Source organism: Somniosus microcephalus, chromosome 14 (assembly GCF_052327205.1).
Source record: "Somniosus microcephalus isolate GS21.2 chromosome 14, FLI_Smic_1.0, whole genome shotgun sequence".
Classification (NCBI taxonomy): Eukaryota; Metazoa; Chordata; class Chondrichthyes; order Squaliformes; family Somniosidae; genus Somniosus; species Somniosus microcephalus.
The window spans coordinates 94,197,045-94,213,651 of NC_141000.1; the positions used below are offsets into that span (position 1 = coordinate 94,197,045).

Sequence of the window (16,607 nt, forward strand, 5' to 3'; positions counted from 1 at the left end):
TAGGTGCCTTGGAAGAAATGCTTATTTTGGTCAGTGAATTTTCACTGGCTTAACTCGAACCAAATTAAACCCCCAAGCCTAAGGTTTTTCAGTCATCTTTTACTTTTTCTGCTTAGATAATACACAATAAACCCTATGTTTTTCCTTGAGGTTTGTTTTGAATGGTGAAACACAGTTGGCTATGCCACGAGTTGCACGTTCTCTTCTACTAAAGTTACAATGATGTTAGCTAATTTTCTCAATCAAAGAAATGTTTTTATTTTTTCAATGTACATGCTAGAACCCGAGGTATCATCCTCCACCACCAGTAAACTTTTCATCACTTCAGATCCAATTGCTACTGTTGAGGTCAAGGGCCAACAGCCATTCACAGGTAATTTCAATAATCAATACGCAGCAAAATGCACATAGCTTTTGTTTGATAATGTAAATTGTTGGTATCTTTTAAGAATATAGGAAAAAATCATAGACCATTCAGCTTATCTGGTCTTGTGCTGATCTAACTATTTTTCCAAGGCTCAATATTAGTAGTTTTCTTTATGCCTCAGACACTCCGATCACGTTAGTACCTGGAGTGCTTGACCTACTTGTCTAATGCCTACAGTTGGTTGACCTACTTCTGCCCAAAGCAGTCAACAGGTGGGTATGGACACAGAATCCCAATGAAACATAAAAGCATTGGAAGCCAGGAAGAAAGCAAATGCTGGGGAACATGAAAGGAGCAAAATTTACAACAATATGTTTATACATGAATGCTAGGAGCATTAGAAATAAGATGACAGAATTTAAGGCAGTGATGACAGTGGGGAATTACAATGTGGTGGGAATATCCAAAATATTTATAAACACAGAGGATGAAATAAATGTAACATTCAGGAGTATAGAGTGTTCAGAAAGGACAAAATGGTCCGAAATGGAGGGGGTTTAGTCATATATCTAAGGGACAACTGGGAGGTAACTGATGTTGATCCTGTAGGAGGAGATAAGCTATGTAATGAACTACTTTGGTTAGACATCTCAAATGCAAAAAAAAAACCCAAGTTAACATGAGGGGTATGCTACAAGGCACAGGGTTAACACTAGAAGAAGGAAGGTTTGTTCTATGAATAAATAATAAAGGCGAGGACAGGAAAGATTATTCATTGGAGACCTCAATCAACCAAATATGAATTGGGAAAAACCCAAGTGGTGCAGAGTCAGCGATTGGTAAATGTAATGCATGACTGCTTCATCATTCAGAGAAGACTCAACTAACACTCAACATGTCCAAGCACCGAAGAGCAGCAATCAACAAAGCTAATAGAATGTTGAACTATATAGCCAAATCAGTAGAGTACAAGTCAGAGGAAGTTGTGATCATACTCTACAGTACTGAGAGGACTATGAGGCTGATTCCTAATGTTGGATCTGATTTATGAGGAAGTACTGAAGAAACTTGTGCTTTTTAGCCTGGAAAGGAGACACCCTGACACATAGTTAAGGGAATAGAACAGGTAATGCTGTTGTTTGATGATAACATAAATTAACGTAATGCTAAAGAAATATAGATAAAGAGGAGGTACTAAAACATAGAAACATAGAAGATAGGAGCAGGAGTAGGCCATTCGGCCCCTCGAGCCTGCTCCGCCATTCAATGTGATCATGGCTGATCATCCAAATTCAGTACCCTGTCCCTGCCTTCTCCCCATACCCCTTGATCCCTTTAGCCTTAAGAAATATATCCAACTCCTTCTTAAATATATTTAATGAATTGGCCTCTACTGCCTTCTGTGGTAGAGAATTCCACAGGTTCACCACTCTCTGGGTGAAGAAATTCCTCCTCATTTCTGTCCTAAATGGCCTACCCCTTGTCCTTAGACTGTGACCCCTGGTTCTGGACTCCCCGACCATCGGGAACATCTTTCCTGCATCTAGTTTGTCCAGTCCTGTCAGAATTTTATATGTTTCAATGAGATCCCCTCTCATTCTTCTAAACTTCAGTGAGTACAAGCCCAATCGACCCAATCTCTCCTCATAAGTCATTCCTGCCATCCCAGGTATCAGCCTGGTGAATCTTCGCTGAACTCCTTCCATGGCAAGAACATCCTTCCTCAGATAAGGCGACCAAAACTGCACACAATACTCCAGATGTGGTCTCACCAAGGCCCTGTACAACTGCAGCAAGACATCCTTGTTCCTGTACTCAAACCCTCTCGCTACAAAGGCCAACATACCATTTGCCTTCTTAACCGCCTGCTGCACCTGCATGCTTACCTTCAGCGACTGGTGCACAAGGACACCCAGGTCTCGTTGCACTTCCCCTTCTCCCAATCTATTGCCATTCAGATAATAATCTGCCTTCCTGTTTTTGCCACCAAAGTGGATAACCTCACATTTATCCACGTTATATTGCATCTGCCATGCTTCTGCCCAATCACCCAACCTGTCCAAATCATCCTGGAGTTTCTCGGCATCCTCCTCATAGCACACACGCCCACCCAGCTTTGTGTCGTCTGCAAATTTGGAGATATTACATCTAGTTCCCTTGTCTAGATCATTAATATATATTGTGAATAGCTGGGGTCCAAGGACTGATCCCTGCGGTACCCCACTAGTCACTGCCTGCCACTCGGAAAAAGACCAGTTTATTCCAACTCTTTGCTTTCTGTCTGCCAACCAGTTTTCTATCCAAGTCAATACCTTGCCCCCAATCCCATGTGCCTTAACTTTACACGCTAATCTCTTATGTGGGACCTTATCGAAAGCCTTCTGAAAGTCCAAATATACCACATCCACTGGTTCTCCCTCATCTATTTTACCAGTTACATCCTCAAAAAATTCCATTAGATTAGTCAAGCATGATTTACCTTTTGTAAATCCATGTTGACTTTGTCCGATCCTGTCACTATCTTCCAAGTGCTCTGTTATTACATCTTTTATAATGGACTCTAGCATTTTCCCCACTACCGATATCAGGCTTACCGGTCTGTAATTCCCCGTTTTCTCCCTACCACCTTTTTTGAATAGTGGGGTAACATTAGCTACCCTCCAATCCATGGGTACGGTTCCAGATTCCATCGAATGTTGGAAGATGATCAGCAATGCATCTACTATTTCTAAATCTAAAAAGGTTGGCAGCGCTTAAAGTAGAAATGTCACCCAGTCCGGATGGGAAGCATCCTAGATTGCTGAGGGAAGGATAATTAGGCCTTAGAGAGGGTGCAGAGGAGATTTACGAGGATGGTACCAGGGATGAAAGACTTCAGTTTTGTAGAGAGACTAGAGAAACCGGGGTGGTTCTCCTTAGAGCAGAGAAGTTTAAGGGACAATTTGATAGAGATGTTCAAAATCATGAACGGTTTTGAACAAGTAAATAAGGAGAAACTGCTTCCAGTGGCAGAAGGGTCAGGAACCAGAGGACACAGATTTAAAGTGATTGGCAAAAGAACCAGAGGCACAATGGGGGGAAAATTGTTGACGCAGCGAGTTGTTCAGGGAATGCACTGCCTGAAAGGGTGGAGGAAGCAGAATCAATAATAACTTTCAAAATAAAATTGGATAAATATTTGAAGTGGATAAATATTTGAAGTGGAAAAATTTGCAGGGTTATGGGGAACGAGCAGGGGAGTGGGATTAATTGGATAGCTCTTTCAAAGATCCGACACAGGCAGAGGGACCAAATGGCCTCCTTCTGTGCTGTAATCATTCTATGATTCTAATGCAGTGTTCAATTAATATAAAAGTTCTATGTGACTAAGTAGATGCAGATATAATCTTGAAAAAAACAAGGAGTCTTAAAATAAATAGGGCAGCGGGTATTAACAGCATTCAACTGAGGGTGGTCAAAGAAATGGGAGCTGTGCTAAGTGGGCCCCTTGCTTATATATTCAACAGCTCGCTGGAGTCCGGGATTGATCCCAGGGACCGGAGGAAGGCTTCAGTTGTGCCAATATTCAAAAAGGGCAACAAGTCAGAACCGGGAAATTATAAATTAAATAAAAACCAGAAAATGCTGGAAATTCTCGGCAGGTCAGGCAGCATCTGTGGGAAATTATAAGCCTATTAGCTTGATTTCAATTATAGATAAGTTGCGAGAAGGGATCATTAAAGATAGACTGTATGACCACCTTTACAGAGAAGGTGATTATTAGAGACTGTGAACCTGGCTTTTGGAAAAAAAGGTCTCGCCAACCTAGTTGAATATTTTGAAGAAGATCCTAAGTTGGTGGATGAAGGTAGAGCAGTTGACATTGTATACATGGATTTTCAAAAATCTTTTGACATGATGCCGCACTATAGGTTACTATATAAGTTAGAATCCTATGAGATTGGAGGGCAGATCCTGGGTTGGAGAGGGAATTGGTTGCATTGATGTGGGCAGAGAGTTATTAATGCTTCTGTGTTGAGACCAGTTACTAGTGGAGTCCTGAAGTAGTCGGTGTTAGGACCATTGTTCTTTACAATCTGTTTTAATGATCTGAATTAAGGCATTGGGGGAACTGTCCATAAGTTTGTGGCTGACATAAAGAATTGTGCCAGTGTTAGAACCAGAGTAGTTCATTCTGCAGCTTCTCCCCTTTCACAGAATCAACTTCCTTTACTTCCCAGGTGTGCCTGACATAGGGCTACAGCAACGTATGTGTTATTTTGTATGGGAGATAAAGACTATATTCTATTTCCTCCACTCTTTGAGAATCCATAAGGACAGAGTGACAAATAAATGAATACGATTAAATTGAATGCAGTTTCATGCTTTTCACCTGTACCAGCTACACGGTGGATATAATGGCTTAAATTCATTTTTCTTGTTATTCCAATCCGTCTTCACAAGACGTGCAAGTTATAAACCACACCCAGTGTTTTAATTAGCTCATGCAATCCCTGAATCCATTCTTTGTTGGAAATTACTCATGGCAACACTTACATCTGTGCTAAGAATCTGTTGAAGGAACGACCTCATATTTGCGATGAACCAATGACAGCAAGTTCAGACACTTTTATCAAAACAGATGAATTAATGTAGAACAGCAGTTCCTGTTCTCTTCTTTTAAAATGCAGAACAGGAACTGGCAGTTCTATAATAATTTAATTTTGTTTTCAATGATGTGTTGAAGCTTGTTGCTATTACACAGAAATTCTAACAACAGATGTAAGGCACAGCTGTAACCATTTCTGCGAAAAATAATGCACAATACTGCACAAATGTCAATGTGAATTTTGAGCATGTGTTCAGTGTGCTGTAGTCACCACTTAGAACATGTTTAAACCTATATAGCTTTGGGCTAGACTGAATTAGTATGCTGCAATAAAATATATTGGCCCTGAAATTAGATCGGGGGCTTGCCGCGCGTGCAGGCCCCCGATCTGCACTCACCCTGCGTGCCGACATCTGAAGCCCGGGCCTGCTTGCATTTCCTGTCACAGGCCTGGTTCAGCTGTCGGCGCGCTGTGCTAACCTGATCCAGCGGCGTAGTTAGTGCGATGTGCCGGCTGGGATCAGGTGAGCACTGTGCAGCCAATCAGGGGAGGGGAAACTCATTCATGAGTTTGACAGTAAGAGCTGTCAAACTCATGAAAACTACGGGGGCCCAAAACACTATTTAAACTTTAAATAAAAATTAAAAAAACATCCCAATCATTAAATTAAGTATAAATAAGTTTAAAAAAATAATTTAAACAATTTTTTTTTTTGAAAAAAATAAATTTTTAATAAAAAGGGTCTAAAACTAAACTTACCTTATTGTAGATTCTTTTAAATAATAAACCTGTGGAAAAAAAATTCTAAATTGCACTAAAACACCACTTACCTGTAAAAATAAATACTTACGTGTGCTTTTTACAAGCGTAAAGACCGGAGGCCTTTACATATGCGCAAATCCCCCAAAACAGAGGAAATCCAAGATGCACGCGCTGCCCCCTACAGCGCACACGCTAGCCTCTTCACCTCTTGGGTTAGAGGAGAGGAAATGCCGGTTTTCAGCACATGCGCTGTGCATGCTGAAAACCGGCATTTCCTCCGGCCAGACGCGTGAGTACCCCTTCCGTACTCACGCGTTTGGGGAGGAATTACTGCCCCATTACTTTCTCAAGTCTTTGGGGTGAAATTGGACCTTGGGCGCTCCCATTCCCATTCCCCCTCCCCCTCCAAGGACCTACCCAAGTGTAGCTGCTAGCATGGCAGTCAACCCAGATTGGTCCCAACCAAGTCAGCAAGCTGCCTCTGGATGCCTGATAGGTGCCCACAGCTCACCTGTAATATTAAGATGAGGCCTGAGGCCCAAAATGTGATGAGCCTCCTGATTCAGGCCCGTGTGGCAACCACACCACCGACTTTGTGCCTTGCTCTTTTTTTCAGTTTGATTATGACCTTCATTCCAGCAATGATTTGAAAAATGTTATGGATTATGCAAATTCCATGACGTGTTGATGTCAAAAACATCAAATGGAAGGGTACGTGGTTTAGGAGTATGTTAGGATGCTGTTTTCTCACAGCTGTGACATGGGTTTGAATTAAACATAAATGAATGGAGAGGGGTTGTCCTTACTCTAGAGGCTGTGAAGGTCTCAGGGAAGATGTGAATCAGAAGTCTCAGTAGTTGCTGTAGTTATTGTTCCTTTTTGTATGTTCATCAGCCAAAGCCAGGTTTAGGTTGCTGCCTCTCCGTCTTTCAAAATTCTCACTGACACAAGAATGGAAAAGGTGGAGCTCCTTCAATAGGTCTATGGATAAATGTACCATCTACTGTAGCACTGAGGCATATAGACCAAAGCGATCAGAGATACAGTCCCCAGTCTGTGCTAGTAACATTTAGGTTATATTTCCTTCCACGGTTGTTTTTCCCAGAATGCACCATAGTCAAATATCTTTGAATTCAACTCCATTGGTGACACCTTTCCACTAACGTGTCTACGCCCTTCGGCAATCTCCTGCCTTCTTCCTCACAGTCTGCCATATTTTATAATTTGGTATCATAAGCAAAATTTGCCTATAATTCAAATTTCTATATAAATGAAAAACAAAGTGGCCCCAGCACCAATCCCTAGGGCTCAACTCTACCCACAGCAGGCCAATCCACATAACATCAGTTTTCCCCTACCCTTGGCTTTCTGTCCCTCTAGCCACCCCTCTATCCATGCAATTTCAATGCCGTTAATACCACGTGTCTTTGTTTTTTGAACAAGTCTCTTAGCATAGAATAGTACAACACAGAGGAAGGCCATTTGGCCCATCAAGTCCGCGCCGGCTCTTTTTAAGAGATTCCAGTTAGTTCCACTCCTCCGCTCTTTCCCCATATCCTTGCAATTTTTTTCTCCTTCAAATATTTATCCAATTCCCTTTTGAATATACTTTTGAATCTGTATCCACCACCCTATCAGGCAGCGCATTCCAAATCCTAACCAGTCAGTGTCAAAAAGTTTTCCCTCATGTCGCCGCTGGTTCTTTTGCCAATCACTTTAAATCTGTGCCCTCTGGTTAATCAAACCTTCAGCCATTGGAAACAGTTTCTCTTTATTTACTCTATCTAAACCCTTCATGATTTTAAACACCTCTATCAAATCTCCTCTTAGCCTTCTCTGCTCCAAGGAGAACAACCCCAGCTTCTCCAGTCTATCCACATAAATGTAATCCCTCAATCTTGGAACCATTCTAGTAAATCTCTCCTGTACTCTCTCCAAAACCTTCATGTCCTTCCTAAAGTGTGGTGCCCAGAATTGACACAATATTCCAGCTGGGGCCAAAGTAGTTTTTTATATAGGTTTAGCATAACTTCCTGGCTTTTGTACTCTATGCATAAAGCCCAGGATCCCATTTGCTTTATTAACTACTTTGTTAACCTGTCCTGCCACCTTCAAAGATTTGTACACAAGCACCCCCGGGTCTCTCTTCTTGCACCCCCTTTAAACTTGGACCATTTAGTGTGTATTGTCTCTCCTTATTCTTCCTACCAAAATGTATCATCTCAGACTTTTCTGCATTGAATTTCATCTGCCATGTATCCACCCATTCCACCAGCCTATCTATGTCCTCTTGAATTCTATTGCTATCCTCCTCACTGTTTACTACATTTCCAAGTTTCGTGTCATCTGCAAATTTCAAATTGTGCCCTGTACCCACAAGTCCAAGTCATTAATGTACGTCAAAAACAGCAGTGGTCCTAGTACTGAACCCTGGGGAGCGCCACTGTATACCTCCCTCCAGTCTGAAAGCAGCCATTCACCACATCTCTGTTTTCTATCCCTTAGCCAATTTTGTATCCATGCTGCTACTGCCCCTTTTAATCCCATGGGCTTCAATTTTGCTAACAAGCCTAATATGTTATACTTTATCAAACTCCTTTTGAACGTTCATATACACAACATCAACTGCACTGACCTCATCCACCCTCTCTGTTACCTCATTAAAAAAAACTCAATCAAGTTAGTCAATTATGATTTGCCCGTAACAAATCTGTGCTGACTCTCCTTTATTCGTTCGTATTTGTCCAAGTGGCTGTTAATTTTCTCCCGGATTATTGTTTCTAAAAACATCCCCACCACCGACATTAAACTGACTGGCCTATAATTGCCAGGTTTATCCTTCTCCCCTTTTTTGAACAAGGGTATAACATTTGCAATCCTCCAGACCTTTGGCACCAGCCCTGTATCTAAGGAGAATTGGAAGATTGTGGCCAGCACCTCCACAATTTCTACTGTTGCTTCCCTCAGCAACCTAGGATGCATCCCATCCGGATCAGGTGACTTATCCACTTTAAGTACTGCCAGCCTTCCTAGTACCCCCTCTTTATTTATTTTTATCTCATCCAGTATCCTGGCAACCTTCTCGTTTACCATAGCTTTGGCAAAGTCCTCTTCCTTGGTAAACACTTTGGGGGAGAAATTCGGTATCGCCCCGTTTGGGGCGCAATTATCGGCCGGGCGCAAAGTTTAGCGCCTGGGGCTAATTATCGCCTCCGACTGAAAACTTGGCTTCTATCACCCCTGGAGGTGATTGGAGCATTAAATCAGGCGCTACACACCTCTCTTAAGGTGCTAACGCCGAGGAGCGAGGCGCTACCTCAGAGCGCTGGCGAAGCTCATATGATGTCATTCAGCAATGGAACACAGACACACTGGCGCCGGCCAGTTCTTAAAGGGAGGGTCGATCTTGTTCTCTATCCACACCTTGCTCATTGCAGCCTTGAATCTTGGCCTGGAGAGACCTGTACATCAATTCTGCTGGAAAGAACAAAGGAGAGGCCCAGGGAAAGAGCTCAGAGTGCAGCCCCCATAGTCTCTTCTAAATTGATGCAAGGAAGGTCAAATCAAAATGAACCTGCAAAGTGCTGCTCAGTACCCAAAATTCCTCAACACGTTAAATATCTCCAGAAGTCTCTCTCTCTCACTCACTCAGAATGCATGGTGCAAAAATGTCGCCGAAAAAAAAGGCAGGAACCGGTTGCCTTTAAATAGCGCTCCCCCAGTCCCTTCCCGACTGCAAAACGCTCCCCTCAACCTGTCGTTGCTAGCGGCAGGCGGTAAGGCAGGGAGTGCCACTCAATATCCGGTCCGGGGCGTTACACGCTCGACTGACATCACGATCTACAGGCGCAGGAGATCATGGCAGTAGTGTTTAGCGCCGCTGCAAAATGTCTGGTCAATTTCGCGAGCGGCACAAACATCGCCGCACCTGGGCGCTAGTTGCTTTGCGCCCCATTAGCGCCCTCTTAAGGTGCTAACGGGAGGTGCAAACCAACCAAATTTTTTCCCCTTTACTTATAAAATGCCAATGAAAATCAACATCAGTCATATTCCCCTTATTTATACATCCTGTGATTGTATCAAAAAAATCTATGAAATTGGTTAAGGCCATCATTATTTTATCCATTTCTTTTGTTGTCCATTACAGAGCATAATCCACCGTCAGTTGAAAATTCTTCCCTCTTCAATTTAAAATCAGTATCTGAATTTGATACACCTGATCATCGGGGTACTACAGGTATTTTCCATAATGTGAAAATAAGTACATATGGTGCATATAAGGTTGCTATATTTTATTTTGTGTATAATTGTATAGGATAGAACTTTTGAGCAGCAAAGTTCACATATGAGTGCTTAACATACTCTCATACTACATTCCTTTGTGTGCTGTTTTCTTCGCTGATAGGAAGTTTTAGCTTTGCCAGTGACTTTGCTTGAAGATGTTAACTTTATAGCTGGCTATTTTCTAACAGCAGAAGTTAAATTATCACCCCAAAAATGCTAGGTATATCAGTGATTAGAGGTTTAGAAAAGAAAGCAACATCAGTCATTATTTATACATATGTTTGATCAAATGGCAGTAAAATTACTAACTCCTCATTCCTGCTTTAAGTGGTCACTAATGTTACCTTGCTTGGAGATTTGTTAAAGGGCTTCATTGAGGCTTTGCTCCAGCAGGGTCTTGCTCGATGGGAGTGCAGATCAGAGAAACGGGTTCAGGGGTCAGTGTGCCTGATTCATAGCACTTCTAATTTTCCAGTCATAATGAATTGGGCATTGGAGACACAGACCTACATGCCTGTTTCTCCAAATCACTCTCCTGTCAAGTCAGGCTCTGTGCCGGGAACATAGTTTCACTAAAATTACCCTTTAATAAGCTCATCTCTTAAATTAATTAGAAAATAGGTTGACATAGAATAGCAGCCAGAATATCCTGAAGGCCATGAATATTTAATCAACTCACTGGCAGTGAATTGCCTAGTCCATATATTGGGGGGTAATTTTAACTTTTAGCGATAGTGTAAAACAGGCAATATCGGATCAGCTGTCCATTATACAGCTCTTCTGATTTAGAGGTGTATAATGGGTAGCCCCGAGGAATCTCTTGATGAATATTTTGCAGTTATTTGCACCATAATTACATGAGGTGTATTGCATGGCCAAAGCACTGTGAGTACAGAAGACTTTAGTCAGTGTTTTACACCATTGTGTCTGACGTGTATATCCAATTATAGACAATTTTTTTCAGGAATACTATTATCATTTTGGTATTTGGTTTCTTATGAATTACAGACCATGAGCTGCCAGCCACCGATGTTTCATATCTGTTCAGTCCAACCCCTCCTGCTGAACATGATAGCACAACAGTGAAAGAATTCACAGGTATTTCCAGAAATACTTGAGTATGACTATTATGTCATGTGAATCATATAAAATGCGACTTATTGGTACCAATTCCTCGTGTCTTTTGCCATCCATTTTTGATGTTTCTGTTAATGGTCTGTGAAATTCCTTAAATAAGAATTCTATTTAATTTTTTTTAATGTATTCATCTTTATATCTTTTCTACTACCTGACCATCTTGAAGTGAACTGATAAAATGTCATATAGATATAGACAAAAATTAAAGCCCAAAGGCATAATTCAGATATGTGGAAGCCATAAACGTTACACACTGTGCTGCTAAGGCTTATTTGCAACAGTTATCCAAATTAGAAATAGAATAAATATTTATACATACGTCCTATTGCAGAGCATCACTCAAATGTTCTGAACTTCAGGGCGTGGATTAAAATTATGCCAATTGGTGACAGTGTAGGGTAGATGCCATGTTGCTTTTAGTTTCATGTAGTGCACTCTGTTTGCTCAAGTTATGTTGTATGGGTACTAAACTGTGTATCTTATTGAGTTTAGTTATAATAAAGCTTAATACATTAAAGCTTCAATTTCGCAATCCCTGCAAAAACTGTGCTACATACACCCACGTCACAGGGGGTGGGCCACATTGATTTTTGTGATCTAAGGCCCGTTCCTCACAATCTTAATAGGAAAAGCTCGCTCAGTTTGGATGGAGAGTGCGAATTTCAGGAAGGGAATGGGTCTTAAAAGGTTTCAGCTTGCCATATAAGAGAAAATTGGAATAATGATTCACAACACCATGGTGGAAATGTATGGGTAGTACTGCTCCCTCTGATGCTGTGAATTGGAGGTGCTGCTGCATGACGTGCACCAATTGGGGCTGAAGACCTCCATCCAATAAAAGCAGAGGTGCCAGTTGCATGAAGGGAGGCTGCTAAGCATGGCAATGCAGTCACTCCGGTCTCTCATACCTGGCTACAGTTGGGGCAGAAGTGCTCTAGTTATCAGTATTAACATGAAGGTTAGTGTGCTCCTTACCTTAGCATGCATTTCTTGTGGGACCCATCAAACATGGCCCTAGCTTAATTGAGAACTTCCATACCTCCTGGGAGTTACCATGCCAAGCATCGTGCACAATCATTGCCCTTTTGCTCACGCTCTTTTGTTGTGCGTGAGTTCCGTAGCAGATTTTTCTTCAAGGAGAAGGTGGCAACCAAAGAACAGCAAACAGAGGCTGAGTTGCCTTGGCTGAGGTGCTCCTGTGCTGTTAGGGGTTTCTCATTGGGATCAGCATATAGGGATACAGAAGACAGGTCCATTCTCTTGAGATCCATTTCTCGAGTGATTCTTCTCCTTCAAATAATGCAGGCACCATGGAATTCTGCACCATGAAAGCATCATGGCTGAATAAGAGCCACTTACATGCAGAATGATGTTGCTGTGGTCAGATACACCATGAACATTAATTGAGTGCCAATCCTTTCCCTTCATGAATGCCACGGGGCTGGTATGAAGAGCCCTGATGCTCCACTTGAAAAATAATTTGAGTACCATGGGTGATTTTGCTCTAAAGGGTGTCCTGCTATCTAGTGGAAGCTGTGTGCCCTTTGTAGCTTGTCTCTCTTTCCGCAGGAATAGTGATAAAGGTGTTTTCCCTACAGAATGTAGCAGTTGTCACCTCCCTGATACAGGTGTGAAATGCAGACTGCCTGATGTTTTCTGGGGTGGCTTGGAGGAATGTGGTAGCATGAAAGCTTCATGTTGTGATAACTTTACTTCTATCGGAAGAGCTGTCTCTGATCCAGATGTTGTGCACCAGCTAAAATATCTCTCTTGTGAAGACAGGTCACCTCTGACATGTTCATGTACAGGTCCAGGTGGTGTGTGGTCAAAACACCGTAGGGTCTTTTGTTAGAAACTAGGGGTGCCTAAAAATGTACATAGCCCAAGCAGCTGCAAGTTGCTATGTATTTTTGAAAGGGAAAAAAAGTATAAAGTAACAGCTATTGAACACTGAAAGCAGCGCGAAACCATAATTCATGGGAATGTATAAGTTCTGAGAGAAAAGTTCACAGTAGAAAAAGGGAGTAAATCATAGACCTTACTTGTGAAGGTCAGAATGGTGAGATAGCGACTGGTTAATGTGCAACAGCTTTGACTGGGGCCTTGTACTTTCTGGGTTAAGGGGGGAGAGAGTAAAAAGAAATAAGATGGATTCCAATGGAGAAACCTTCAAAATGTAAAAAACAAGGATGAAGTAATGCAACACCAGGTTATAGTCCAACAGCTTTATTTGAAATCACAAGCTTTCGGAGTGCTGCTCCTTCGTCAGGTGAAGTGAAGAGATGCATATAGGCACAGCATATATAGTCAGAGAACACTGCCAGATGATTACAGGTAATCTTTCTAACTGCCCTTTATCCCACCTCGGCAGAGAGGCAATCAAAGGTGTGGATGGTGTCCAAACAGGTCAGTCAGGAAAACATTACATCAAAGAACAATGAGGTGGGGTCACCAGGGGTCAAATGTTGCAGATGCTGGGGTCTGTATGAAAAACAAAAAACAAACAAAGAACAATAAAAAAAAAATTTTTTTTGCTGGAAATGACAGCAGGTCCAGCCGCATCTGTGTAGAGAGAACAAGCCAACGACGACTCGAGTCTGGATGACTCTACGTCAGGTGGGGTTACATGTAGCGTGACACCTTTGATTGCTGTGATTATCTCTCTGCCGAGGTGGGATAAAGGGCAGTTAGAAAGATTACCTGTAATCATCTGGCAGTGTTCTCTGACTGTATATGCTGTGCCTATATGCATCTCTTCACTTCACCTGATGAAGGAGCAGCGCTCCGAAAGCTTGTGATTTCAAATAAAGCTGTTGGACTATAACCTGGTGTTGTGTGACTTCTCACATTTGTCCACCCCAGTCCAACACCGGCATCTCCACATCACGGATGAAGTAATGAGACCTTCTTTTGGGGAGGGCTTTCATACAAACACCAAGACAAAGAACTTAAGCTGTCATTGGTTGATGAAGTTTTGGAGGAACCTCTATAGGTTAAATGGTCTTGTCAATAACTTGGCCTCAGGCCCACCCCTAAAAAGAGAATAAAAAGTGATACCCCAAGGACTTACACACAGACGGTGGAAGGGAGAGCTGAACAGCTGGTCGAACGCTCTTTTAAGAGTGATCCCATGCTCACCATCGAAGGCCCTAGAGAGAGAGAGAGGCCAGAAGCCAGAGAACTGTTCATGCATGCCAGCCATCTGTTTGATTAGGTCCAGTACAAGCTGCTTGTCACGGTCGTATGTTTTTGCTGAATTACTAGTGTGTTATATTCCGTCCTAAACTCTGATTAAACACAATATACCCACCATATTGGTTTGCACTCGATCCTGTTTACCAGAGATATGTGAATCTTTACACTTTGCATCTGCATTTGTTGGCCTAATTCCGATGTGCAATCTCATCATGCAAAGCTCCGTATTGGAAGCAATAAATTGTAAAATGTATTCATAAGTGTGTTTTAGTGTGTTGTAATTTGGTGCATTAACATTATCAATGCATAAATACATTTTTACCCATGCCCCCAAAATCCTGAGACTGAACTGGATTAATGGATGAATGGGAACGGTAGCTTAGTGGCTATGTTACTGGACGAGTAATCCAGAGGCCTGGACTAATAATCCAGAGACACGAGTTCAAATCCCACCATGGCAGCTGGGGAATTTAAATTCAGTTAATTAAATAAATCTGGAATAAAAAGCTCGTATCATTAATGGTAACCATGAAACTACTGGATTGTCGTAAAAACCATCTGGTTCACTAATGTCCTTTAGGGAAGGAAATCTGCCGTCCTTACCCAGTCTGGCCTGTATGTGACTCCAGGCCCACAGCAATGTGGTTGACTCTTAACAGCCCCTCTGAAATGGCCCAGCAAGCCAATTAGGGATGGGAAATAAATGCAGACCTTGTCAGTGATGCCCACATCCCATGAATAATAAAAATTGTAGACTCAGTATTAACTTTTTTTTGCCTTTTTAAGGGTTAGTTAGGATCTACATAAGAACATAAGAATTAGGAGCAGGAGTAGGCCATATGGCCCTTCGAACCGGCTCCACCATTCAGTAAGATCAAGTCTGATCTTCGACCTCAACTCCACTTTACGCCCGATCTCCATATCCCTTGATTCCCCTAGAGTTCAAAAATCGATCTATCTCAGCCTTGAATATACTCAACGAATCAGCATCCACGGCCCTTGGGGGTAGAGAATTCTAAAGATTCACAACCCTCTGAGTGAAGAAATTCCTCCTCATTTCGGTCTTAAATGGCCGACCCTTTATCCTGAGACTATGCCACCTAGTTCTAGACTCTCCAGCCGGGGAAACAACCTCTTAGCATCAACCTGTTAATCCCCCTCAGAATCTTGTATGTTTCAATGAGATCACCTCTCATTCTTCTAAACTCCAGAGAGTATAGGCCCAATCTACTCAATCTCTCCTCATAGGACAACCCTCTCATCCCAGGGATCTAAACACTAAAGGTCTGAGAGTATTGATTGGCCAAGGCATTGTGGATAGACTGGAATTGATTAAGTAGTTACGAATGAGGCAAATTAATGAGGCATACTGTGCCGATATACATTTATGAGCCATAATGTTTTGTTGAATGATCACAGAAGTCTATATTTGGTTTCTTTGTTACCACTTACAGATGACAAGCTGCCAGACTATGATACTCCAAATGGGTTTAGTCTGTTCTCTGTATCCAAACTTGATAACATGGGAAAGAAAGAAATTACAGGTACTGCCAACAATACCCATGGCATGGGTGTAACTGGTGCAATGTAACATTGTCCAAGAACCTAATATCAAGTGTCCATTTCTCTCCATTGCTCATTTGTTATTCATCAGTCTACATTGATATTTCCCTTCATCATACGTGTAGTACCTTATGCAACTCTTTTCTTCCCTCCGTGTTTTACTTAAGAATTTGTTTTTGTTCAGTATGTTCTTGTGTTACCTGTCTGCATTCAACTAAAATGATGACTGGCAGAACAGCACAATTCGCTTAAATATAGACAGAGGTTGAGGTGCTAAAACAGAGGTTATGATCAAACCTGTTGTAAAGTGGCACGAGGTATCTGTAATGGTCAATCAACATGAAAATGGAAGAAAAACATTTAAGTACATGTTGTTAAAACCATGACATTTTATAGTGTGAGCTGAAGTGGTATAAATAGGTGAGACATATCTAATAGATGCGGCACACTTTTTCCATAGTTCCATTTCGTGGTCTTTGTTTTACTTCAGTGAAAGTGTAATCACTACACCATATTGTCTTGCATGGAGTCTATTCATTCCTGTTGTGTGAAAAATATTAAATAATCAATGTGCTGTGTGTTTCATGCATTTAAAACAGTACATTTGCCAAATTTGATCTGTTTGATCAATTCACTGGGGACTACAGTACATTGTTGTAATGTCCAGTGCACAGCTATTTATTGATATCCATTGCTCATGCCAGTCAGTA

General features: G+C 41.8%; 1 protein-coding gene across 16 annotated transcripts in view; it reads left to right on the forward strand.

Moving 5' to 3' along the window:
* Nucleotides 1-16,607, forward strand: part of abi3bpa (ABI family, member 3 (NESH) binding protein a) — a 365,809-nt gene that overhangs the window by 173,859 nt on the left and 175,343 nt on the right. For 15 of the 16 annotated variants that reach the window (XM_086006969.1, XM_086006965.1, XM_086006953.1 and 12 more), the window contains 4 exons: nt 281-373; nt 9,866-9,955; nt 11,011-11,100; nt 15,789-15,878. The exons of the other annotated variant lie outside the window; for it this stretch is intronic. In XM_086006969.1, the coding sequence (XP_085863095.1) occupies nt 281-373; nt 9,866-9,955; nt 11,011-11,100; nt 15,789-15,878 (363 nt within the window). The remainder of the gene's footprint in view (nt 1-280; nt 374-9,865; nt 9,956-11,010; nt 11,101-15,788; nt 15,879-16,607) is intronic. 16 annotated transcript variants of the gene reach the window in all.